This window comes from Brachionichthys hirsutus, unplaced genomic scaffold, assembly GCF_040956055.1.
Source record: "Brachionichthys hirsutus isolate HB-005 unplaced genomic scaffold, CSIRO-AGI_Bhir_v1 contig_330, whole genome shotgun sequence".
NCBI lineage: Eukaryota > Metazoa > Chordata > Actinopteri > Lophiiformes > Brachionichthyidae > Brachionichthys > Brachionichthys hirsutus.
Genome location: NW_027180340.1, coordinates 349624 through 376203, shown reverse-complemented (window position 1 = coordinate 376203; position 26580 = coordinate 349624). Strand labels below are relative to the sequence as shown.

General features: G+C 43.1%; 1 protein-coding gene across 1 annotated transcript in view; it reads right to left on the bottom strand.

Moving 5' to 3' along the window:
• The window catches only part of LOC137913712 (MAM domain-containing glycosylphosphatidylinositol anchor protein 2-like), a gene marked incomplete at its 3' end in the record, with an annotated part of 116564 nt that extends 96332 nt beyond the window's left edge, over positions 1 to 20232 (bottom strand). Inside the window, exon 1 of the mRNA XM_068757343.1 lies at positions 20160 to 20232. Within this exon, the coding sequence (XP_068613444.1) occupies positions 20160 to 20232 (73 nt within the window). The remainder of the gene's footprint in view (positions 1 to 20159) is intronic.
• Positions 20233 to 26580: the final 6348 nt, after the last annotated feature.

The window sequence follows — 26580 nt, the reverse complement described above, 5'->3', positions numbered from 1 at the left end:
ACTGTGGTGTAATCGTAGCAAAGTGGTATCTCCAGCACAGACGAAAAATCTCATGAAACGGATAAAAGACGACGGTGAGACGACGGGACGATGAAGCAGATCCCGACAGCGGCCAGGGAGCCATTTCCAATGTAGGACTTCCGCTGGATGGAAGAGTTGCACAAACACAAAGGTTCTTTATGTATTTTAGTGCTCCAATAAGAAGAAATGACTCTCCTTTTTAATCTAAATGTTTCTTTTTATTTCTTTACTAAGTAATGTTATAGGAGGACATGTTATCCCTGCAGATATGTGCTGAACACTTAAGATATTTTTAACCGTCTTGTGTATGGCCCAATTAAAGCTATAATTAATGCAGTAGCATTGTCCTTGTGCTGAAATATAATTTAAATATATATATATATAATATAAGTGTATTCTTTTTTACAAGAAAGAATAAACTATTACAATATATTTTAGTTTAGTTTGAGTCAATCAGTAGTTTATTGGTCTAATTTTAATCAACAAAAAATTCATTATAAATGAATTTACAAAGTGCAACATTGTTAATTGGGCAGTAAATTTGAATAATTTTGAGCTCTTTCGAAATGTGTCACTAAATTTCAGATGTTTCCAGCCCCTTCTTTTAACTTCTATCCAATCTCTTGTACTGCGTAAAATCATTTGAAGATTTTAATCACAATTTCAGTCTCATTAACTACCCCTTATTCAATCTGACTCTAATCCCAATCAGCAAAAGTATCACTTTGATCAAAAGCATGACCAAATATTTGAATCGTCAGTATAAACACCATTTCTGAAATGTAATGTTGAAAATAATGCTCATAACAAACTGACAGGATCAAGCACCAAAAATCATTCTACATGCCATCATTTAGCAAACGATAATTGAAAAATATACCTTCCTTGTTGACTGAATGGGTTGTAGAGTGCATGATGGTCCATTTGGGCGATGCTACTCTGTTTTAGACATAAACACTCCGCACACAAGGACATGCTAAACGAGTAGAACGGTCAACCTGATGGCTGCAGAGGGAGGACTTCAGAAGAACATTTGTTACAATAAGCAATAGGCAATAACATTTCTACAGGAAATATAAAATAAACTTTTTTTTTTTTCCCCAGTTCAAGTTTGTACTGCACTTGTGGCTACGGTCATTCAAGCAGAGCTCCATTTCATTCTCCCTTGACTTAAAAATAAACCAGTAGAGAACGCTTAGAAAGGGGATATCATGTTCCCGTTCCTCTGACTTTATCACGGTGTTATAGAAACTGGAGAAACTTTCTACTTCTATGAAGGGAAAAACCAATTTAAGCTGCTTTTGAAACTCAAAAGTTGTTAACAAAGTACAGATAAATCCATAAGATGAAATGTCTCTGCTCTCAGCAAAGCAAATGACAAGAGCAGCCAGTGTTGTGGGTACTTCCTCATGCTGCGAGTTAATCCCATCTGACAAAAACTTGAACAAAGGACCCTGTAGTTCTTCCAAGAACTCTTGTCAGCAGTAAGTGAAAGTGGGAGAGTGTGTCAGCCTGTGGTCTGCACATAACGCTGACGATCCTCCGCTGCTGCCTCCCCTCTTGCATCAACGCACCCTGAAAACTGTCAACGGTGGTGCTGGTGCATTGCAACATGCATGGAGTCGTTAGCGTGGCCTTCAGATCACTTCTGCTCATTAGTCTGTTCCTCATCAGAATGCCAATCACGACTGTGTTGCATTTTTAAAATGGCTTTACATGTTTGAAATCTCAAAGTTTTATGGGATTAAATGTTTGTTTGTTTTATCTCAGCAACATGAGTAACTTTGTTTATCTGGTAGTTGTTTTGAGGTTTTTATACTCCCAAAGTAGGATAAAAAAAACTACTTTGGGAAAATACAGGTTTTTTTTAGCTGATTCTCAGACTAATTTTCAGACACGTTGTAAGTTAGTCTGATACCTCTCGCAAATAAGAGCTCATTAGACCATGAAATTGAGCAATGTCACCTTTCCTGGTGAAACAATATTTGTGAGGGAGAAAAAGAAGGTAATTGTCGTTTGTTGTCGACAAGTATGAAAGAAAAAAAGTCTCACAGGTCCCCCGAGGAATAATGGTGTGTGTGTGTGTGTGTGTGTGTGTGGGCGGGGGGGGGGGGGGAGGGACTAGCCATAATGAAGTCTAAATATGTTTTATGTTTGACAACTGTTTTAATGTGAACCTGATGGAAAAGGTTTCCATGCAGAGCAGCACGGTGAGGGTTCTTACCCGACCTGCGAAGAGTAATAAACTTCCTCTCGGATAACATCGAGGTTTAACATGCTGCGGAGTGAAAATGATAGCAGTCTGGAAATGGTTGTGCGAGGTGAGTAGTGAGTAGCAATAATAAAACAGCGCCTTGCCGTGGAGTGTAAAGTATGAAAGTATGAGAATTTCGCAGCGTGCAGAGAGAGGGGAGGGGGGGGCAGAAGGGGAAAGGCGGGGAAGCACAGGTCGCTGGGGCAATTTAGCACTGATCGCTGAGCATTTCTGTGAGGTCTTGAAAGAGAAGCCCATGCATCACACCTTAGCTCCTTGCAGAGGGTGCTCTTATGATTGATCACCACACCGTCTGGTTTAATACAAAGTCAATGGCATCTATAGATACCTGTCAGAGTGGATAAACCTGCGCTGCCTCCTCACCCGCCAGAACCCTCAGTTCTACAAGGGAGGAGACGTCAAAAGCAGAGCAAAGCTTCACTGGCCCAGGAACGAAAGGAGGAGAATGGGATAGACCCTGGTGATCTCTCATCCAGCTGTTTTATTCCTGGCAGCTGTGACCGGAAGTGTAAAGTGTCCACGGGCAATTTGAGGGAAAGATGGATAATAATCTTTTCCTGGGAATATTCCCAACATTTCCTGAACATTTCATCAAGTTTAGTTTGTAAGGGTTCTAGTTATGTTGCTAAAAGACAGACAGACAAACAAACCAATGCCGGTGATTACATAACTGCCGCCTCGGCGGGGGTTATGATTTCTAGTTTTCAGCTATTGTATTTTATTTTTGGCATTGAACTGAAGGGCCTCCAAATCGGAACACGGTGTTGTCGACTTATGTGTGTTCCAGATCATATCATTTTGTTTATGAGCACAAAATTGAATGTGATATTTTTAGTTTTTGTCTAAATAAAGGTGACAAAGTTATTCTTTAGTGTCTTCTTGTTCTTAGTACAGTTGAATACATCCTCCAAAGTGCCTTAAAAAGTCCTCTAGCTAATGGAATATGTTTGAGTGTCTTTGACTGCTGGGATTCACCGGTTCCTGGACAATGAACATCATCTTATAGAAACTAATGCCTCACGTAGTGTCAATTGGTTAAACCAATACGAGTTAGTTAGCAGTTCCAGGCGAGTACAGTAAGGTAAAAGTATTTTAAAAACGTATATCAACGTACATCGGTAAGGTAGCAACTTTTCAGAATTTACATACAACTTTAGATTTTGTTTCAAACCCATTTGTTTGAATTCAGCAAAGAGAAACACATTTATTACCGTGACATTTAATTATCATAATTAAGAATACTTTAATTGATGACAGACAACGACAAATGCTGTCCATCTGTCCTAACTGGCTCCAAATACCCTGATTCAAGGTTCTAAATAAAGAATTTTAGTCTCGCATCCCCCCATCACGACTGTTAAATCAGACCCTTGGGGTCCCTGCTGGCAAAACCATAGTGTAGCCCCTGACCTCCTTATTTATAATGCAGGACCTTTCCCCAGAAGTCATGACGGGAAGCTCCAGGAGTTCTAAAAGCTCTAGCCTGGAGCAGCAGCAATATGAATATCTAACAGCTGTTAAAGTTTAAGGGCATGAATGATCAACAGTGCGTGCACACACATACACACACGCACACTTACAATTGCTGTACTTACAGTCAGTTACATTACATGGCCCTGATGTATACGTCTGAGTTGACTGTTAAAATAAATAAATTTCCCAAAAATAAGGGCAAATAAAAATGTGTGTGGTGACTTCACCCTGCAGTGTGAATGTAGTCAATGTGAACACAAACTACCACCACTGCATCTGTGTTCCTTTCACACACAGTAAACTGCGTACAATTGCACCTTGTCACTCCGTAGCTCCAAATTGGTATTTGCATGGTTCTGCCTTTACACATACGCAGGCGTGACTATCTGTCATACAGAATCTCCACTTTAGATTCCCTCCATTTTGCTCTCTAATTGAGATAAAGGCCTGTGCCTATCCATCCAGAAACTGCAAAAATAGTAAATCATCATCATTCAGTCATAAAGTCAAAGTGGTCAAAGAAAGTGGAGGTCCTCTGTTATGTGGTGCTCAGTCAAAGTGTATTGTTTGCAGGCAAGGCCAAGCACCCAGTTTCTACCAGACGCATCAGATAAATTATTACTGCAAGCCAGAGTTTACTCTATTGGACAGGTGTAGCGTTTCATAAAATGATGATGTAGAATACTCAGAGTGCAGCATGACTTTCATGCCAATGGATTTGCAAGATTTGAAGGATCAGATGTCAAGGAAAGTACTTGATTACCATCCTAAAATCTTTGAATAAATTCAATATGATGGCTGTATAATCTGCAACACCTGGTCAAGCACGATTTCAGAACCGGTGGGATGAGAAACAATGTCAGAGAGTAATATATCAAACACTTAATTCTTAATTAGTTCAGACCGGCTTGGCATTAAACTGCTTAATTGTGACTGATGCTCAACATATCTGGCGTTAGTTGAGGACATTAGATGAAAATCAGCCATGGAAAGACTGGGTCATCACAGTTGCACCCAGAATAGTACATGCACCAGACAGACTCTTATTACAGGCAAAAATCTCTTAGCAAAAGTGTAGATGGCTCACCACCAGTTCACACACACACACAAAAAAAACAGGATCAAACAGAAAAACTCCCGCTACCCTCAAAAGTAAGTCCCCCTGCAAGGAAAACCTCTGTCCCTCATTAGGCATTTGCTCCAAAATGCATCATACAGAAATAGATTTTAGAACCAGCGAGAAACTAAGTAACCAACCGGGTTAGTCATAACGCTTCCTGAATCCAGCTGAAGTCATTGTGAAACTGAAGTGAAACAAAACCAAATCAATGAGACTTTCAAATGGGCTTGGATGCACGATTTCCACGTATTTCATGCGTGTTCAAGCAAATCAACTCCAAACCGAAGAAATGACATATAAACAGATACAATTATGCCGTCAGCAAATGGTGTATTGTTTCTTGCACTGCAGTGGACCATACAGGTCATTCACTTGGTGACAGAGGCATGACAGGCAGCCATTTACAGATACCTGCAAGTGCAGCCTTTCTGCTGCGCACCATTAAAGGCTGTCATCTACATAGGAACTCTTCCATTGGGAGACGTTTACAGGCAGCTTAGTTTGCACCTCATAAGGGCTTTTATTTCCTTGTGCCTTACAAGTATTCACCATGCACATAACTAAATGTGTGCCTATTTGCATGTACATTACATGTGAAGCTTGAGAGTGCCCAAGCCAAACAGTTTGGTCCCACTCAAATGCCACAGGCATGACAGAGCTCCTCTAATAGCACGGACTTAGTCATCGCAGGCATTGTTGAAATTTGAAAATCAATCACAGATGATAGCTCGCTTATGCTATCTACCATGGGTAAGCAGAGTAAGGGAATAAAAAGACTAGAAATCTCAATTACAATTACCATTTTCTGCATGGATATTTGCAACCTCCGGCTGCTTGTATAACGATGTGGGCATAACTTATGCAAGGAAGTTTAAGAATCACAACAAAATGAATGTTGAGCAACGTGAGGAATATTTCAGCGGAGGGCAAGCGATGAGAGCAGAGGCAGGCATCATCTCGCCGTCATTCTGTCAAAGGCAAATTATCCCATACAGCTGGTTGAATCGGACTACCTTAATTTAATTAGAATGATTAGAGGACAGCATGCTATACTGACAAGTATCAGCCGAAAGCAAACACTATATATAGCGCATATTAGTGTGTGGGGCCTCAGACTTTAAGTTCAACTTCAAACACAAATCAAAAGATGAGATCATCAGGCGTCTCACCAACAGAAGCTTGCAAGACCCATTTAACCTTCTTGCAAACTCCACAATCTGTTCATTGGCCCTTCGGTCACCCATGGACAGAATGCCACAGTGGCCTCCCATGGAGTCAGGCTGCTCAAAACTAATATAATTTACATCCAGGCAATTTAATAAAACACAAGAGCCATTTCCCCTCCTCCTCCTCCTCCCCCTCCTGCCCACTTTCTATATACTATCCCTGCGGAACTACAATGATTCATAGGTGATGTGGTGGCGCCTCTCAATACGCAATGAGCGAAAGGCACCTTGGGGAATTTTATGATCCATGACGAAGCGTCCGGGATCATTTTGGATGTATGCATGTGTCACTGCATATTAATAATGGCCTCTGTCTCATGAAAGAGCCAGCACACCTTCAAAGGAGATAATTTAATCTTCTCCCCGCTGAGCCTCCTCTCCCCTCTTCACTAATGCTTTGCCTCTGACTCCCAGGCAAAGGAGCTGCTGCTTATATTGTACACACCTTGGTTTTAGGATGATACAAAAAAGAAGAAACAGGCAATATTAGAGGAAGTCGAAAATAAGAAGGAGGAAATAAACCCCGGCTCCATGACCACTGGAAGATGATAAACACCGTCAAGATGGAAAATATTCATTCTCTTTAAAATACGAAATGAAACAGTCATGCTACATTATCAAGGAGCCACTTGGGGAGATTGACATTTTGCCTTTCTGAGCTACCTGTACTCTGCTGAGAATCATGAGGAGCCTGTAAAAATCCCCTCATTAAAAAAATTACTGTCCTGCAGCGCACTTTATTTAATTTTTTGCTGTCCCGGTTTTTGCACAGTAAGGCTGCAAGCACATGGAGTGAGCTCCATGTGCCCATTATCTCACAGAAAGATTTTGCTCTCGTCAAGGAGCTAGTTCCCTGCAGCGAAGCCCACAAACGAGGAGACCACTGTTGGATCTCAGGCTTGTTTATGGGATACGGCGACAAGTGAAAGCAGAGGCGATGCTCAGGACTGCACTGCACACAGATGATGATCCAATATCTACATGTCATATATGTTCTCTGGTGAGAACCCTGCTGTAAAATGATAGCACACAGCAGCCACACATACAATTACATGTTGCTGTTTATAGCCAGATGTAAGCTGGGTAAATGCTTTAAAAAGAAACTTAAGCTTATGATCGCAGCTATTTATTGTCAATCTAAAGAACACCCATCTGGAGAAAGAAGCAACGTCGGAAACTAATGTCATACATCAAAGTCAACACAGCGCAGGATTGCAAATTAATGTAAATCTGCGGTAGGAAATTCCTTTTTTTTTTATGCTTTAAACAACACGTGGCAAATTGACATAACAGGCTGAACTCACAATCCAGATGGGTGTCAATTTGAATTGTTTCAGCATGTGTAACCTTATCCTTTGTGTAGTTCTGAATGATTGTGATCTTCTTTCCCCTTTCCCACAGCATTTAGGGTTTGGATTAAAACAGGCGCATGGTTTCCAGCGAAGACGCCCGTCTGTGTTGCATTGTTGCAGCCGGGATTACAAGTGTACTAAAAAAAAAACGTGGAGAAGATATGAAGAAAGCTTTGCAAATATTAGGCAAAATATTTTAAAGCATCCCCTCACAAAACTGTGCTATTATTCCTAACAGAGGCAGTAATCCATTATCAATGAGGCCCGGAAAGATGAATACGCTGGAATAAACCTCATTTATTTTAACACTTGGTGAGAGGAAATGGCTGACAGAGGTGTTGGCTCGGTTCAGCTGCAGTCGAGGATCTAGCATCGCATCATGCATGACGAGAGACCTTTTTATGCTCTGCTGTTGATGAGTGAAAACATTAATCAATTAGAGTGAGACAATATAATCCTATTGACCAATAGCTACCCATGCATCAGTGGCTGCAGAACCACTCGCAATTCATCATCGTCTTGACTGTTATTATAATCCTTATCTTCGGCGAATTTTTAGATTTTCCTCCTCACTATACACACGAGAATGATAAATCAATAAATCAATAATAAGTTTTGCTAAGCTATACTACTTGAACTATCCCTTTAAAATTTCTGTTTGTGTTAGTCCATCACGGGCAATGTTGGGAATCAGTAAACAGGGACGTGTTGCTTTATGGCAACCTTTGCTTTTTATATGATTATTGCCTCATTAAATACCTGATTAAGTTTATTGATAGGCTTCTTAATTAGTATTTAACTCCTCAGATACTCCCATCTAATCATCTTAATCTATAAAGATTTTAAGAGATACTTCAGAAAATGAACCTTCATGACGTACATGTTGTAGGAGATTATTTTATTCATAGTGCTCAGTTCTAGTTGCAAGCAAACTTCTTTCCATCCTCTGCAGCAGTGCTTGAGGGGCTACACATGAAAACTATGCAATTGTATGGGATTAGTTAATGAGTTTTATCAGTGTCATCGCACAGGGAAGGGAAGGTTTCCCACAGCAGTTCCTCTTGATTTTCCAGTGATGTTAGCATCCTGGCTCCCCACAGTGTGATCCTGTGAGTGTGTGTGGGAACTGCATGGTGCTCTTTTATCCTCACGCACTTTGTTTGTGACAATGACAAAATCTCCCACTGTTGTGGGGGGGGGGGGCAGTGTTTGCGACTGCTAGGGAGTTTAAGGTTTCCTTTTGTTGTTCAAGATGATGGAGGAGGTAAAGAGGGTGCGGAGCTTCAGCTGTCAACACAGTTTAGATCAATGTCCCGCCTCCACCACGTCTACCTAGTTTTGCCCTCCACCCGAACCTCCAGCAGTGTCTTATGCAACAAGGATGTAGAAATGTGGAGTAGAGGAAAGGAAAGGATTGCACAATACACTTGCAGTGTATGATTCGGCAGGAGGTCAGACCACATGAATAAGAGAGCATGTAAAACATATACAAATGCAGGCAGAAACACATTAAGTGACACGAAGAAGCACAAAATGGGCACAAACTGAACCAATCAGACGATGGCAGTTCAAGAGTTCATGAGGGTTTCATCAAGACATGGCCCATCACACAGTATGTGAGTTTAAAAATTACTTCTGCATCTCACCAGGGATTCTAAATATTAACTAGGGAGAAGCCAGAGGTTTTGATTAACAGCTAGGAATAAAACAAAATATGTGTATTTTAACTATTAATGCGCACAATATGTGTACCCCGCCTCTCGCACGTAGACTAGGCTCCAGTAGATCACGCGACATGGATTTCGGATTAAGTTGTTAAGAAATGGATGAATTTGCACAAACATTTTTAATACAAGACTGGAGCAGAGGTTGAAATGGCAAGAAAAAAAAAATCACGTTCTTGGTATTTATCCATAAACAAAATATTAACATTCTCCTCTTGAACAGGCTGTTTAACAGGGCTTATATCACTTAAAGGCTGGCTGTGAGTGTGAGTGTGTGTGTGTGTGTGTGTGTGGGAGAAGATGCACGGGTCAGGATTGTGCTAACGGATTGGGAAAGTAAACAGACAAAGAACTTCATCCTTGATTTCCATTTAAGGCTTTGTAGTTGAAAAACGTAACTGATAGAACTGACTGTTGTTGCTTTTGGAACAGAGCCTCGGGTGCCACACACACACACACACACACGCACACACACCTACACACAGACAAATTGCCTCAACCATTGATTGAAAAATGCTGTTCTAAAGTCAACCATTTTTCCTGTTAATGAACCGTCTGGGGTTTAAGGTCATGCAGATATAAACCCTAATCTGAACCCGGCTTGTGTTTCTCAATACTGGAAGGAAATAACTGTCAAGTTTGGTGTTGCTTTTCAGCATAACATCGCCACTATAACCTGGTCATTATTTCTTCGCTTCAGCGTACTGCATTAATTAGGCCAGGGTTAGGGTTCAAACAAGGATGGTCTTGCAGTCTCTGTACCCACTACTTGTACACACTTTTAATGCATAGCTCAACTCTGACATTGCAGACATATTCATCCACCCACCGCCCGTCCGAGTGTGTTTGCTCTAATTTAGAGAGACTTGTTCTTGGCTCAGGATTTCTCAGGGGGACAGTAATTAACCTTAGATCCTGTCTGCATGCTGGGAGAGTCCCTTGTGCGTAAAAAGGCAAAGACAACTGAAACTGCTGCTGGAGGGTTGCTGCAGGTAATTAATCTTTTCCGAAATAAAAGCTGTAATATTTCCCTGAACTGATCCCATCTACAATTAATTAGTATTATGGTTTGCATTGTCTTTTTTAATTGCCTATTGTGTATGCATCCAGCCCTTAGTGTGAATAAACAGGCCTAAACTACTTGGCGACTAATTCCAGAGGTCACAGAACCTGTGGCCAAGAAATCTTCTTATCAGATACAATAAGATATTTGCTGAATCCCTGGAATTGGCACACCTTGAGGCGGGCCTGTGTCCTTCCCCCACTAACTCTCCCTGTCTTCCCCTCTCCTGTGCTCCTGCAATAAGTTCATTCCCGTCACCTGTACTCCTGCCATCAGACCGGACTCTACATATACCCTATTCAGACACCACACCCCTACCAGATTGTCAGTGATGCGTCCTACTTTCCAGCAATTCAGACCGACCTCCCGTGTTTCGACCCTGCCTGTTTCCCGGACTCTGTCTCTTCGCCTGCCCCATGGGATCTGTCTGTCCGTCTGTTTGGATTTCCTGGTTTGTGACCCCTGCCCGTCTTTTGGACCTTCCCTTTGCCTGCCCCTTCGGATCTGTCTGCTGGTTTGGACTGACTACCTGGTAACGAAAAATAAAGCTCCGTTTTTGGATTCCCACTCTACTGTCGTGCGTTTGGATTTTTTCCTGCCAGGAATAAAGCAACTTCAACCATCCCTCCATTATTACTATTGCAGCTCATCTCTGAGTGAATATTTAGTATGAAAATGTGACATTCTAAAAATCAGTTAATTGCTGATTCCCTCGGTTATTTACATGCTAATGTTGTTGTGTTGGCTTGCAGGCACAACTAGTTTTTTTTGTTTGTTATATCTGCTGTCAGCAGTCGTTATTCCAAAGCCGATAAGCCATCGTTAATTAAATTCTGACTACAAAAATCAACACCATATCAGGGTGCAGCGAAACATCCACCCATCAGGGGTGATTCACCACTCTTGATGCTTTTGAGCCGCTGCCCCCAGAACTGTATCAGCTCCACGAAATGATCAGCTGCACCAATCCTCCAACTATAAATGTCAATGACAAATCAAGAGTCAATAATTGGGAGAAACCCTAACCCCCCCCAAGCTGTATGTGTCCCCATGATGGCCTCGCATGTGTACAGTCATGTCATTACATCTTAATGGGCTTTTCCCCTGATGCTGCAGCAGAGCAGAGAGTCAGAGGCTCTGATGGAGAGAACAGGGAACCATTTGATGTCTGCCAGTTGAAAGAATAAGCCTTACTTTGGGCTGCGCTCTCCACAGAGGCATGCTGGGATTGAAAGAGCGCTTGCCCAGAGCTAAAGGGGATTTTTGGTGGGCGTCACGCATCCAATTACCTCAGTAGCATCACAGAAAACCATAGGGAATGCACACACAAACAGATAGATACACATTTGAGCACAAGCACCCATATACAGAGCTTGTAAGAGACCCACTGCAGGAGGCGCTCGGTTGAGAGGGGGCGCAGCTAAATTCTGCTGCACCAGTTGCTACAGAATTCATGAATATTATCGAGACGTGCTGCTATGTGGCTTATGATATAAATATGGATAGAAGGAGAAGCAACTCTTTCGAGAGTATTGTCATGATATTCAGTGAAGAAAATACACGATGACGAGCCAAGAGAATCAATGGATCCGCTAAAATGTTGAGGATTATTGGTGCAACTGAAAGACGTTTTAAAATCCTCTATTCTGGGGAAAACATTGGAATTTCTTTTAATTTGCACTTAAAATTAAGGTAATCACAACAGAAATACTGTAGACAAAATCATTTACAAATCAGCATCATGCAATGAACGCATTTAATATTTCCCATCTCCTTGTAGGGGGCCCAAAAATCCCAAAGGGAAATCCCACTTCACCAGGCGGTAGTAAGAAATCGATTGTGTGGTACATTTTTTAATTACAAAGTTTTATCATTTCTTTTAATAAAGTGATGAAAATGCCTCGAGCACCACTTTTCCCTCACTAGAGCTGATGAATTTGTAACATTCAAATACCAAAGGGGAAATCACTCCTCACTTGGTAAATATACACACATTTGTTAAATACATATTCAAATTAAGTTTGGTCATAGCTTTTGCCAATTTCAAGTCAGGGGAAGTTTTAGCAATTACTTTGATTAAAATAATTTGACGTTCATTTGTTTCTTATTTGCATTTCAACCATGAATGCCAGCCTAAATTATACAAGCAATGTGAGCTTTCATTGAGAGCGTGCTGCTGTTCTTTAAATCCCAAAATAATTGCACAGCAGTCCCTGGAGATTGACCTGGCATTTCACACTGTCAGCCTTACCCCAAAATGTCAGAGGACAAAACCCCTGGCTGTTAAGGAGAGCTTTTATCCTCAACACAGACCTTTGATTCAAGTCTGTGCTGAGATCAATTTTTAGCAACCTTCTCAAGGTGACGATGCCAATGAAGATTCCACTGGAGAGTTCAAGCCAGCCATTTCCTTATTAAAAAACTTTAATTGCTCAGACTTGATGACATGACTATGAAGATTTTGGTGAAGTGGAACTGAAGGAATAAAAATATTGCGTGAAATGGAAAAGGCGCTGAAAGGGCACAGAGGAATAAATCTGGAGAGGGAGAGGAAATAAAGAACAAAGGGCAGAGGGTATAAGGCTCAAACTGAAAGTGGCATTTGAGGTGGCTTCAATCGTCTGACTGACGTGAAAGACAAGTGACAAGGATTTAAAGCGCGTGTCTGTACACACATGTACTCCATTTGAGTGTTATTCTCATTCTTAATCAGCAAAATGAAAGTTCATTAAGGGATGGAATCAGATTTCTAATGAGAATATAAGGAGCAGCATGTAATCCAATTCTCCACGGCACAGCAGTTTTGAATTCATCAGCAGTTTGACTTGTTTTTAAATTTGCATAGGTCATAGGTTTGCTGCAGCTCATATTACTTGGATACATCAGGGTAACAAATTGATTTAGCCGATTACAATAAAAACAAAGGAACACTTGAAGTGACTCAGCAGAAGTCTTGCAGGGAATAGCTGGTGCATGGGAGGGATTGTAAGCGAACAAAAAAAGTAAGAATTTTATCAAAGGCGAGTGAAGCGTGGGTGGACTCTTCCACGCTTCATGACGAAGGAGAAGCTTTTCCAGAAGGAATCACTCCTCATGCTGTGCAGACGTGTTTAGACTGGCTCATGAGCCAGATTGGATTTCTAAGAAGGGGCCAAAGCACGGGCTTCTGAGATGACGCACCAGATTGCGCGAAGATTCCGGCACACCACTGAGTTAAATAGTTTTCTTCATATCCTGCTCTCATTTGACTGTTATTGCCGTTTTGTTGATGGGTGGCTACCTCCATAAAGTAATCCCTATACAACCACAGTGTACAAATGTAGCGCATAACTTCTGGTACAATGACTACACTGTGCAGAGCTTCTGCCGCAGGAGCCTGAATCAGATAAGACAAGAAGAGAAGCGCCAGAGAATCAGACCTGGGCGAGAACTCCAACATCTGCATTAATTCTCGCTGTGAGATTTCTTTTCACCATTTAGGGAAATCCCAGAGGAGAAGCACTTTACCTTCTCCAGATAACAGCCTGCTTTGCCATATAGGAATCCATTTGCTGATCACAGCTTGAGGTTATCCCCATGGGTATAAAATGCCTCTGGGATATACCGCGTCTGTCGGAGCAATGAAGAGAGCATGACGCTAAAGAGATTAACTACTGCATTGTGAATTTCTGTTAGAAGAATGAGGTTTTTAGGGACTATTGAGGTTTACACTGAGCGCTAAATAATACAAAAAGGGCTCAGCAGACAGTGAGCTTTCCTGTTGAGAAGGTTAGGAGGTTTAGTGAGTGCAAAAGCACATGTAATGACTGCTTTTCTGCCCGTTTCAAAGAATAGTGAGGCAGGTTCGACATCCGCGATAGGTGAACGTTATAACTTTAAATCATGTTGTTAAATTAATACCACGGCATAGTCAGCAAAGGGTTGCCCTCTAGAGCAGGCATGGGCAAACTAAGGCCCGGGGGCCATATGCGGCCCGTTGGGCTATTTAATCCGGCCCGCCGAACTTGTCCAAATTATATCATTAAATTAAGTTTTATTGTAATTAAACCCCAATCTTTGACATTTTGCCTGTAATGCTACCTGTAAAAGGCCAAATCCTTTAATGTAATGGCTTTTGCATGTAATTTCTATTCCATCCGTCTGTTCCTGGCCCGGCCCCTCTGGCTAATTTTATAACCTGCGAGTGGCCCACGAGTCGAAAAGTTTGCCCACCCCTGCTCTAGATAGATGAAAAAAGCAGATGGAGAGTGAGTAGCCTGCACATGCAACTCCCTAAACAAACAAACGCATGCATGTTGAATGCTTGTAAATGTTTTGCAGTGCCCCTGCAGAGTCATGTACAATTCCATTCACCTTTTGCCGGAAGATGAATGACTGGATTTTCAAGGAGGAGGAGGATGGGGGGGGGTAAAGCATGTATGCTTGTTTTATGTATTGTGCATTAGCATAGATGACCATGGATGGGAGGTACGGATATGTCTTATATGCGGGGCTGTTTCCATGTGTGGCTCCTCTGTTGCCTGGCATTGGGTTTGAAGCCAGAGCCTGCTGCCAACACATTTACTCCGCCACTGTTCCTGCTTGTCAGAGAAGCTTAAGCATTACTTAACACAATGGTAAGCAGGCCTCTTCCTGCAGTCGCCTCACAGCAATGCAATTGTGGTTATTTTTTTGAAGAGACACATTCAGTCTCAATCCCCCATTCCCAAAACCTCCGACCCTCCACCTCCCCAGGAGCAATCTCATTTTCTCTTGTGCACAATAGTAGGGCTGCTGCAAGTAACTTGCGCTTCTGCAATCACTTCACATTTGTTTCAGCGATTGATTTCCTGGCATGTGAGGGCGAGGGGAGAACCAGAGAGTGAGGGAGTCGGCGGTGAGGGAGGGAGGACGGGAGAGGAGGGGCGTGCAGAGGGAGGTGATGGGGAAGCCAGAGGATGTGCAATGCAAGGCTCACACACTGTTACCATGACAACAGACATCACTTCACAGGAGCCGCACTTAGGATGCTTGTGTGGGCTGAAGTGACGCGATGGTTGAAGGTTGGCATTAGCCTCTTGTGGGTGCCACAATGCTTGATTGTTTGTATTGCTGCTTTGCTTAATTTCCTCACCTGCTCAAAGGCGCTTCATTGCGCTTTTCAGCAACCTTGCAAGCACCGAGTGATTTGTATACAACTTTAGCTAAACAGAGACAATCCAATTGAAGATCATATGGGAAGAAGCAAGGAGACAGTCAGTCAATGGCCCCCTTTCATCAGTTGCATCACTTTGAAGCTGCTGAGCATGTTTAATTCTCTGTGATTTAAAATGACGCCAATCATGGAAATTATAACTTGATATACGGAAACAAACTAAAAAGAATCTTAATCCGACTGCTCTTTAGGAAAAAGATGAAAGCCTTTTACAATTAATGTGCCCTTTCAATGGAACGTCTGGAGAACAAGACAAAATATAATTGACCTTCACTGCAGACCGGTGTAGGACAGTGACCTACCAGACAATCACAAATGCAGAATTGTGTTTGAGCCTAAATAAACCAGGCCAAAATGCATCAGAGCAGGACTCGATGAATCATTAGCAGCTTTCCACCCTCAGAACTGTACAGAGTAGGGAAAGTAGCTCGTGGTTTGGGAATGTGGGCTTAACAGTTGAAGCAGCCAGCCAGGTTTCAATAAGCTTCTTTGGTCCACGGTGGGGATTTGGCCCTGAATGATCCTTGAATTGAATGAATGTGTTCCTGAACTCATCCAAATCCTCCCCAGCAGAAAGAAGAAAGTATTACAGCTGCTCATGATGTGTGCAAAGTATCCGAAGCTGAAGTACATTACACTTTCCTCTTTTTTTTTTAGTTTCAAAAACAAATCAAGAGCAAATATAACGCTGAGTGAACATCCAAAATGAAAAAATATATTCAATTTATCCCATCTGTGCACTTCTCTGTATGGATTTAAATTATGTCTAAGAAAGAGGGAATGGAACAGCTTGTTTTTTGTGCCAATGCTGAAGATGTTGCAATCAGTTCAGCGTTGAAATCTCAGCCACAAACTGGAGAGTTTTAGATCCATTCTCCATGTGGCTTACTGGCAAGTTTCAAAAGTGTTAAAGAAGTAGAGAGAGGGCGCACACACACAGAGAGAGAGCTTAAAATTAGCAATTGAGTGTTCTGGCTTCACAGTTAAACAGGAAGTTGCGGGGATTGAAAGGTGGATTTTTCACATTCCCAGAAGTCTGGCTGGGTGTCTGTGGCTGCCTTCTGAGAAACCAACCCTGATCATGTCATCACGATTACTACTCAAACAATACTACTACAACACTATACACTGTGGGTGGCATTATTGGAAAATTATGATCACAATTTCTTGGGGGATATGTCATCAGGATATTCTTGGCCTCTGCTTCCATTTACGTTAAATCTATCAGTTTCAAATTAGTGAAGCTCTCAGATTTAACCACTGAAAAGCACCTTAATTGCCCTGTAACACCGTCAGAGACTGAACACAGCAGGGGTGCCTTAGACTTTAAGGTCAAACATTGTCTCTACAGTGTACATTCAGCCCCTCGTCTCAGAGGACTCGTCCCAAAGAGACCTGACACTCGGTATGATTAAATAGGTGGTATCTGAAGCCCCACAAAGAGTACGTTGTAATCCCCAATGTGCTCCGCACACCGTTCCAATGCAAGGAATTACTTCTTCTGCACCACACCAGGCTTTATATCAGTTTTCCTCTGATTGAAGTGCATATACTGTAGACGTCCATTCGCAGCTTTGTTCCTGAGATTAATGGGGGGGGGGGGGGGCAGGCAGTGGAGGAAGGCAAGCGAGGAGATGGTGACTGCGAGTGGGAAGGAGGAGAAGAGATAAAGTTATCCTTGGTCTCATTACGGTGGGGAAATGCGAGGGTCTCGATCCAAGGGAATGATGAAGGACTCTGTGGAAGAGGCCTCTGAGAACCAACAAAGACGGCTTTAGTTTCACTGGCAGAATGCATTTGCATAGCTTAGAAGCCAAAGCGTCTGAACCGGGGCTCATGAAAAGAAACCCCAGAAATTGGTTGGACTTCAATGCAAACGAGAGGGAGTGAGAGACAGAGAGGGGAAGAGAGAAAGAGAGAGAAGTGGGATGGAAGAAAAGCAGTAGGAAGCTTTTCTCTTCAGTGGCATTACACAGCACGAGATCAGGAGCATCTGCACATCCCATGGAGGTTGTCGCTGACTGACTTTGATGCAAAGAGAACATACCGAGGGTGGAACGTCTACAGACGATGTAACAAGCAGGAAAACATATCTGTGCTATTCTGAGAGTCATGTTGCATTGAGGCTGTTTGATAGTATTATTATTTAGTGCAGTTTGGCTGTCAGCAGCAGCATTAGGAGATAAATGCTAGCTGGGAAGATTCAAGAGGTTTGTGGAAGCTCCATTTAGCTAGAAAAGAAGAGCAGCTACGAGCCTGCTGGAGCTTTTGGAGAGTAACGTTCAGACGCCCCATTGTTACCCCACAAAGGACTGTCTGGGCTAATCAGGCGTTTGAGTTGTATCCAAATGTAGGGTTAGGGTTGGCCATGGCCATGCAAGTCACCGGCCGAATTGTCTGAACATAGGAGTGTCTGAGCAATATCGTTATCCCACACGCAGAGATAAACCCAAATTGAAATTAGGACTGTCTCTTAAAGAAGGGTACATGATTTTTGCATGTTTTGGGAGTATGCCGAAGTGAAGTAAAAGATCATATGGAGTGAGGAAGAGTAGAGCAGATGCTTTACTTAGTGGCGTCTCTCTTTTTCCCCTCTATGGCCTGGAGTCATGCAAGGATGACATAGCCTTCATCAATCCCCCTTAATGAGTCTGGCAGCACCACTTAACGCACTAGTATGTGATTTCTCCATTACTACGCCATTATTCCACTATTTAGTCAGGGCCGAGGATGCATAACAACGCTTTGGTATAAAGAATAATTGGCAAACGGTCCCACTCATCTGCTCTCGAGTCAATTTAGAAAAATTGTCTAAAAGCAGCAGTGAATAGCCTTGGATGTGAGAAATTAAGAGATCAATTCGAGAAAAACTTTTTAGGATTCAGGTCTTGTCCTCTGCATAACGTGCTTTGTGCCGTTGTCATAGCCTTCATTTAATTGAGCTCCCCGCCTCAGATGCACAACATTCCCTCTACCCCCCCCCCCCCCGCCCCCCTAGATATGGATGATGCACACGAAGTGCATGCTAATCTTTTGCCACCGTTAATATTAAATATTGACTTTTGAGCCTTGCCAATATATTTCCATGTAAAGGAAGGTAATATATAGATATGAGTCCTTAAACATCTACTTTTCACAGTGCATGATGACAGTATAAAGCAGCAGCAGCAGCAAGAAAGCAGGGCATATGTAAATCCTGACTAAAGCGCTTACTACAGGACGGGTAAAATGCTGTAGTGGTGGAAAAAAATGGAGGTTGGCTGAAGGGTTTTTCAGGCTCCTCTAACAATCTAACCTGCTGCATCTCCCCATTTCACCTGTCGCTGCAGTGACAAGTCCACACATGTCTCTATGGAAATGGCAACATGGTGAGCATTATGGGAAATGAATCCTCCAAATGAGTTTGCATCGTCATCCGCACTGGCACGCGTGGCTCACTCGCACCGGGGATCTGCGGCTTTGATCTGACATGCACGTGATGGGCTTTGATGGCTAGCGTCATGTCCAGCCCCGTGCCTCTCGGAGAGACTAATTTACTGGGTAAGGATACTGACAGTGATTTCTTGAGACATGAGTGCTTGATGAGAGATTATGCCCACAGGCTTCAGGTAAAACCGGAGGAATTCGCTGACTTTCAACAGCAGCACCTGCTGACGAATCAGACATTGCCTGGAAAGTGCTCAGAGGTTGTTGTTCTTTTACTCTGCAATATGACATGAGTGATTGCGCATATCCAGTATGCCTCACTCACTCTTCTCCTTCTGGAACAAAAGAGATAAAATCCTGGTGCATCACCGGACAGGTATAGCGCCATGCCTGTTCCTGCCACGCTCACATTAACCCCATCTTTGCAACATCAACTCTGCATGCCTCTCCTTTTTTAACGCCTCAACTCAAGAGCATCGTCTCATGTTTCTCCCCGACCTCACACAACCTGTGGTGTGTGTTTAGAGCCGCTCGAGCCACGAGCAGGTCAGTTCTGTGGACCCAGAGTTCCCCGAGTGTCCAAATGTTAGTGCACATAAAATAATCATTCCCGCACGGTGCAGCCGCTGCTGTAGGGATGCCGATTCACAAGTGGTGACATCCGTGCCACTGGTTGCACAAGAAGGCAGAGTAAAACACATAGGATGCATGCTCTCTGTTAAGTATAGGAGAGGGGAGGAAGAGGCCGAGCATTGAGGAAGAAAAAACAAAAGGTGGGAGATGGATCCATCGCATGCAAGAACAATCTGTGAATTCCAAATGCCACAGCTCAACACACAATTACAGTCATTATGGTGACATTCAGAAATGCATTTGGACTCGTGTACGACAGCGCCGACCTTTTGCATTAAAATGACCAAATTACATGTTTGAGAGGCTGCAGAATCTAATCTGCTAGTTCCCAGTGTAATAATATATTACTAACATAGTAAACTGAACCCGCTCAAGGACCATCGGGACTGATGGATTGGATGACAAAAGCGGTTGTGCATGATTGGCTGCACACGGGATTTGCCGTATAACCTCGGGGTATGGCTGAGAACATTTGGAGCTCCTCGCTCAGACATGACAGGCAGGCAGACCCGGTCTGTTGCCCTTACATGGACTCATGTTGTGCTTCGTTTTGTTTTTGAATCATTGCGAGGCTTAAAGGACCATTTATCAGCAACGGTTGTTTTGCAAGGTCACGATCATGTTTGTTTCCGGCAGGAAGGATGACACTCACCGTAGACGCCTTGGCAACGGACGCCCTGCACGATCAGCACCAGCAGCCCCCAAACACTGATGATTAGATCCATCCTTTCACGTTAAGCTCTGCATATCCAGCTCTCAACGGCAAGAAGTCCTTCCAGGGGCAGCGAGAGACACTCCACCCCGATGTCTTTTAGTCTCACTATTCTCTGTCAAGGTATTTATGTGAACGCACTCAGGTGGCGATGGTTTTGATGTCCACTGCCGCGCAGTGAAAACGCGGAGCTGGCGCGTAAGAGCCGCGCGGAGGATGCGGGGAAAGCAGGCGAGCACGGGGGGTGGGCTGCAGGAAAGCCGGCCTTAAAACACAGCGACCTCTCCTCGACTCCACATATGCGATCCACGAGAGCCGCGTGGACTTCAGCGGAGAGCGAATCCGACGCGTCACGCTGATGCTGACGGTTACAGGCAGACGTACCCACGCACATCGCGGCTCATTTCCAGCTGTGGTCCCCTCCGCGGATGATGCTGATGCTGATGCTGCTGCCTTGACTGCCTGCTGTCAAGCGGAGCCATCACCTCCGCTCCGCGCGCGCACACGCACACGCACACACACACTGGGCAGGGTCCAGTCCGGCGAGGAGCGGCGGACGGTTTCTCCTCGGCGCCTCCGTGACGCACGCTGCTTGTCTCCGATGACTTTCTAATGGATTCACGCGACTTTGGGAGCCGGATGCGTCAGTCGTGGAGCCACGAGAGCATCAGTCACGTCCCGCAAAGACGTGCTACGGAGACCGAGTGGCACACGCAGCCGGTCTGTGGCTACGTCAAGAGATGCGTGGCTTCCAGCGCTCATCTGTATGGGAGGAAATGCGTGAGAGGCGCAGCTGCTGGACGCCGAGAGAGAGAGAGAGAGAGAGCGAGCGAGCGAGCGGGAGAGAGAGAGAATTGGCATTCAGGAGATCCAGCTCTGACAGACCTTTGCAATCAACACCGAACACACAGTCTCCACTCCTGTCTGCTCATGTTTCACAACGCGTCCTTTATCAGACAGGCAGGATGAGGCGCTGTCTGTCATGCAGCATTCATCCGGCTCCATCAGCGTATCTGGCTTTAAACCGGGAGATGTCTGTGTTAGTGTCTGCCCCCCACCCACACCCACACACGCACACACACACACACACACCGCTGACGCATTCCTGCACGTTTTTGCAACTTTTTCTTTATGCAATGCATAACTTTTAAAGTTTCCAAAAGCTAAGTGGATCCCGAATGCGGGCCCCGGTATGCCCTCAGGGGTCCTGCTGGCAGTCCAAGGGGGGTTTTGGAAAATGGCAAAAATCCATTCCATTAAATTCAGTCTTTCCATGAATTGAGCAGCTAGAAATAACCCTTATTAAAATGCATGTATTCTGACCACAGATTTCATACCACCATTGTCCTGCAAGTTACATAACGCTACCCAGTGCATTGTATTTCCTGTTGAAGCTGTATCAAATAGCTGTTTCCTAGCAACACTCTTAATGAAATCATTTTAATTTGCATGATTATATTTTTCCCGATGGACAAGCAAATGTTTTGCTTTTGGGACAAGTGTAGGTTAATAACAGGAGCCATTCCTCTTAAACGGGGTTGATTCATCATCATCAGAACAGTTTTTTCTGTGCTGTGAAATAGTGCACTTGTGGGAGTAGCGATACACTTTAGTGACGCACCCAGCATAGAAAACACAAACCTGACAGTTAATATTATGTTTTTCCTGGATGAAATTAAAGTCAAAGTTCAACCTCTCAAAATTATCTTGTTAAACATTTTATCTATACCGTTAGTGGTTGAATCTTTCTGTAAACAAAAGTAAAATAAATAAATAATAGCTTAATTCCATGCTGCAGCCGAGAAGAAACAGAAACTGCTTGTGCGAAGGTTGCACTTCATGGACAGCTGCGCATCAACTGGGGATCCCTGGAGCAGCAGCGGGTGGTTTGGCGCCCTCTGCAGGGCATCATCGCATGAACGCATGATCATCTAATTACTCGGGTTTGTGACCAGGCCATCTTTTTAATTGCACAAGCTCGCAGGTTCAAACAGAACATAGAGATGACATCATGGGCATCGCCTCCCGAGGTACCATCACTGTTATTAAGCCGAGTTGTCGATATTTGATCTACAGACAAGGAGCTCACAGTGAAATAGCCAAGTAAAAATAAATTGAGTGGAGTTAATATTTTATGTGGGCTATTCTAAATTTAATTTTTGGCGCTGAATGATTTATCTCTTTCATCCCTTTCATACTGCCATTAGTGTAATGCCCTCGAATCCGAGGGTAGTGGAGCCGGGAAGGTAGCGAAAATCATTTTTAATCATTTGCCAATAATTGACAAAGTGTCTGAAGACAATCTTTTTGATTACCTTAATTGTTGTATACCTTTTTTTCTCATCTCGTAACTCTTTCAGTGCGTGTGTGTGTGTGTGTGTGCGCGCTTCTTTTGACCTCCAGTGGGGAGGTTATGCTTTTACTGGTATTTGAAGCTCTTTGGCTGCCTCTCAACAGTTTGGGCAGGAATATTAGTTTGCTGAATATCCTGACGATTGTAGGAATGTGTGGCCCGTCTGTATTTATCCCCTCTACCTCCCTGCTGCTCATCATTATGTTTCTCGCTGAACCTTTTGCGTCATCCAACCAGCAGGAAACCACCGTGGACGTTTCCGATTCAACTTCCCACCTGTCTGCTCCCAGTATTCCCCACTCCGTCTTTTTTACCTCCTGGAATATAATGCAAATCTTGCTTTAATCCAAGATGTGTCGTGCCACTACAATGCTTTGGAATGAATGTGACTATGATGTGCCTCCCGACTGCAGCGTCTCCATGCCTCATGAAGGGGTTTAGAAACAAGTCGTATCCTTACCGTTCTTGGAATTGGAATTGCTCGAGATGCCAGGTGGAGGTGGCATGAAACGAGACACTTTGGGATTTGGGGGAAGGCCTTTCGATGATGTCATGGCACAACACAAGGCTTGGGTCAGCCAAAGACGTATTCAGTGAGCGGGTGAGAAGGAACAGTGTTGCTATTCTGACAATATTCCGCTCTGGTGCCAGTGACCACCTGTGGAAGCTGTTCCACTGATGCCTGGAGCTCACAGAAAATGTTTTAAATCTTCTTTTTTAGTTTTGAGGCAGTGCTGCTTCACTTAAGTCAACAGCAACAGTATTGAACCGAGGCATTTGAAGTGAATAATATCCAAAACGCAGTTGCAGGTCTAACTTCCTTCCAAGCCCTGCATGCATGTTAGCTTCAGTAAACAAGTTCACGGGACCCATGCCTCCCTGAACGCCAGCGTTATCGAACGATTCACTGAGTAAATAGGTCACCAACGGGTTTTGCAGGAAATTTCAGAAGGGGCCGAGCATTTTAAAAAAAGGGCAAAGAATTCAGTTTCTCTGTCGTGATTCGTTTATAGTGTAGTAAAGCCTTGAGTTTGGCTTATCCGAGACCAGCCGGAGAGGGAGCAGGTGGAGAAAAAGCATTCTCCAAATGCACTCGGGAGCCCTGTTGCAGGATTCCCTTTAAAAAAGATCCAATGAGTCCTTATTCTAGTAAAACCTTGATGAGGCATTGCATGCTCTCCATTTCCCCAGAAAGCAGCACATGTCTTTTTATTTTTTATTGACAGCCATACCACATCTGTTCTTTATGCCCTTCTTTATGAAAGAAAGTACATCTCCATTTGGATTTAGTGTTTTTATTGTTCTGCAGAGGGAAGCAGTCATAAGACCTCCCGCTGAGGGACAGGCTTTAGCCTGACAATAAAAACAAAAAGGCAGATCTGACAGGCGTTTCTCTTCTACAAATGTTTCCTCGAACACCCCCGCTTGTCTCTGGGTAGCAGCACTTTGACACACTCAGTATTCACAGCAGCAGAAAGCCTGTCTGCAGTATTTACACACATAGCTGGGGTGAGAAGAGGAAGGTTTCACATTGAGGTGCAGCGGGTCACGGCAGCTAGTATCAAAATGCTGCCAGAACCCAGAAGGCGCAGCCTTTTGCGACCGTCTCCGGCGAGACATCAGGGGCGAGCCAACACATTCATTTAAGTGGTGCGAGGCTGCATCTGAATCCTTGTGAAACTGGCTGAAGAGAGTCAAGCTCTCAACGAGAGATTTGCAGAGAAGCCTTTACTCATTGCATTTGGATTGTTTTCAAGAAATGACACCCAATTAATTTAACTAAACTCTCAACACTGTGATCAAGTTGACCTTTACCAACTCTCTTTATATATCCATGCTACAGCCTCTCAATTTTTAGGCACAGGGAATCTTCCTATTGGCCTATTGATCAGCGCCGCTCCCAAATCATTGGGCCCAACTCCTATCGATTGCCTCACGGCTGTTTTGGTGACACAGCACAGTTAAAACGGCATGCTGATGAAGCCGTATGGTTCTAAACAAATAAGATCAGTACTCAAGACTTGACAGACTACTGGGATTTGTTTCACTCTCATATATAAAGATGTACTACGTCATAAATAACAATACAGTATAGTAAGAGAGTATTTAAAAACAGCTGGTTGTCATCATCAACGTCACACTGCTCTTAGTTGTATTAGTTATTACTGGTATTAATTACACAGTGTAACGTAACGATTAAAATTACACAACTACACACAAACATGCCTGCAGTATTCAAAGTACGGTATCCATACACTGGAATGAATAATTACAGGATATCTTTTTCAGAGCATTATACACAAAAGTACATAATCATGTTTTAGCTTTTTGAATACATGAAATGGGAACAAAAATGGTCTTACCTGTCTTTCTTGAGCTTTAAGTAAGGTTTTGGGTGCTGTTAACAAACAGGTTGAAGAAAACCAAGTTGTGTTGAGGTGTGGCGGTAAAATGAGCCACAGCAGACAGGTGTCTTTTTTTCTGGTCCTTCTTGGGGTTTCTTTTTAATTATTAATTTTGCCAAAACTTACAATAAAAACTTTTAACTGAAAACTTTTCAGGAACATTATGTAAAGAACCAGCAGCATGTGGTACAGTCCTGTCTCAGAGGAGCGCACGGTCTTCCTCTCTCACACTCACACCTGCATCTAATCTTCATAGACTAAACCATTCTGAGTTTTACCTCAGACCCATAACCCCACCATATTCACCTAAATATATATATATATACAATAAATGAATATATGCTCTATTTACAACATTCATGGAACCATACAGGAAAACAAAAATGAACAACTAAAGAACCAACTAAAAAAAAGCCAAAAAAAAGTAGTCCAACACTCCCCCCTCACTCCATCCTGACAGCCAGGTACGGACCCAATCACTGATTAGTGCCAGCTGGTGACCCCTGGGTGCACCTCATGAACACGCCCCCTGGAGGCAGAACTCTGAGGGCAACAAAATAAAAGCACGACATAAATAAACAAAAACAACAAGTTCCTGTATGAGTCCACTTCAGTCTGATTAACTTGACCTTAGTGAGGGGGGTGCTTTTCCAGGTCCATCACAATTGATAAAGACATATTATTATTATTGAAATAATAATAAAATATGATTATTATTTTCTTTCTGTTACAATTATCAGCTATAGTTGATAGTGGTCTACATATATGTAGAGTAGAAGGAAGTCGAACATTATGTTTCTGCTGGTAAAATAAAATATATTTTCATTTTGTAATACTGCATTGAAAATGTTCAGGGTCAGGCACATATTTTTTTTTAAATACCAATCGATGTCAAAGATTCATTTTGGTTCATGGTTAAGGAAATAAGCTGCCGAGTATTGAGTATTTCCACGGCGAGTTAATCACAGATACCATGATCTAAGCGAGCACAATCAGGTCTCCGATATAAAACCCTTCAACTGCTGAGAAAATGTGATTTCCAGTCTAGAATGTCGCGCCGCTTGACTCAGTTGCTGCGAATGTAATTATCCTCTATAAAGAAGTTAAATTGAAGCCCATGTTAGACTTTGTGTCCTTGGCTGCACTGGGGCAGGAGAATAAATCAGAGCAAATCTCATTCTGGCTACATTTATTACGCAGTCCACACTGCTCTTGATGAAGAGCAAATTACATGACTAAATCCAACTCAAATTCCAGGTAAAGAGTGTCGTACAGGGAATTTTCATTCAAAAGTAAACTGAGTATTGGATCAGTCTAAATTGCACCCTCGTCCAATCTGTAGCACTTGAAGCAGCATTAGTAATCACTGTTTTCCTGTGTGAGAGTACAAAAGTGCAGATAATTGAGTGTTTAGTAAGAACGGTACTATTACATGCATAATGATTTTCTTTTTCTGCAGCAGATCCTGTGTCTGATACTGTGTGAATGCAGAAAGCATTGTGAAACAGAGCTCTTTCTAGAACCGTATTCAGGCCTGAAGGCAGAAGCAGCAGCAGCAGGCAATGAAGTATGAGTAAGGTGGTTTGTGTGACGGAAATACAAA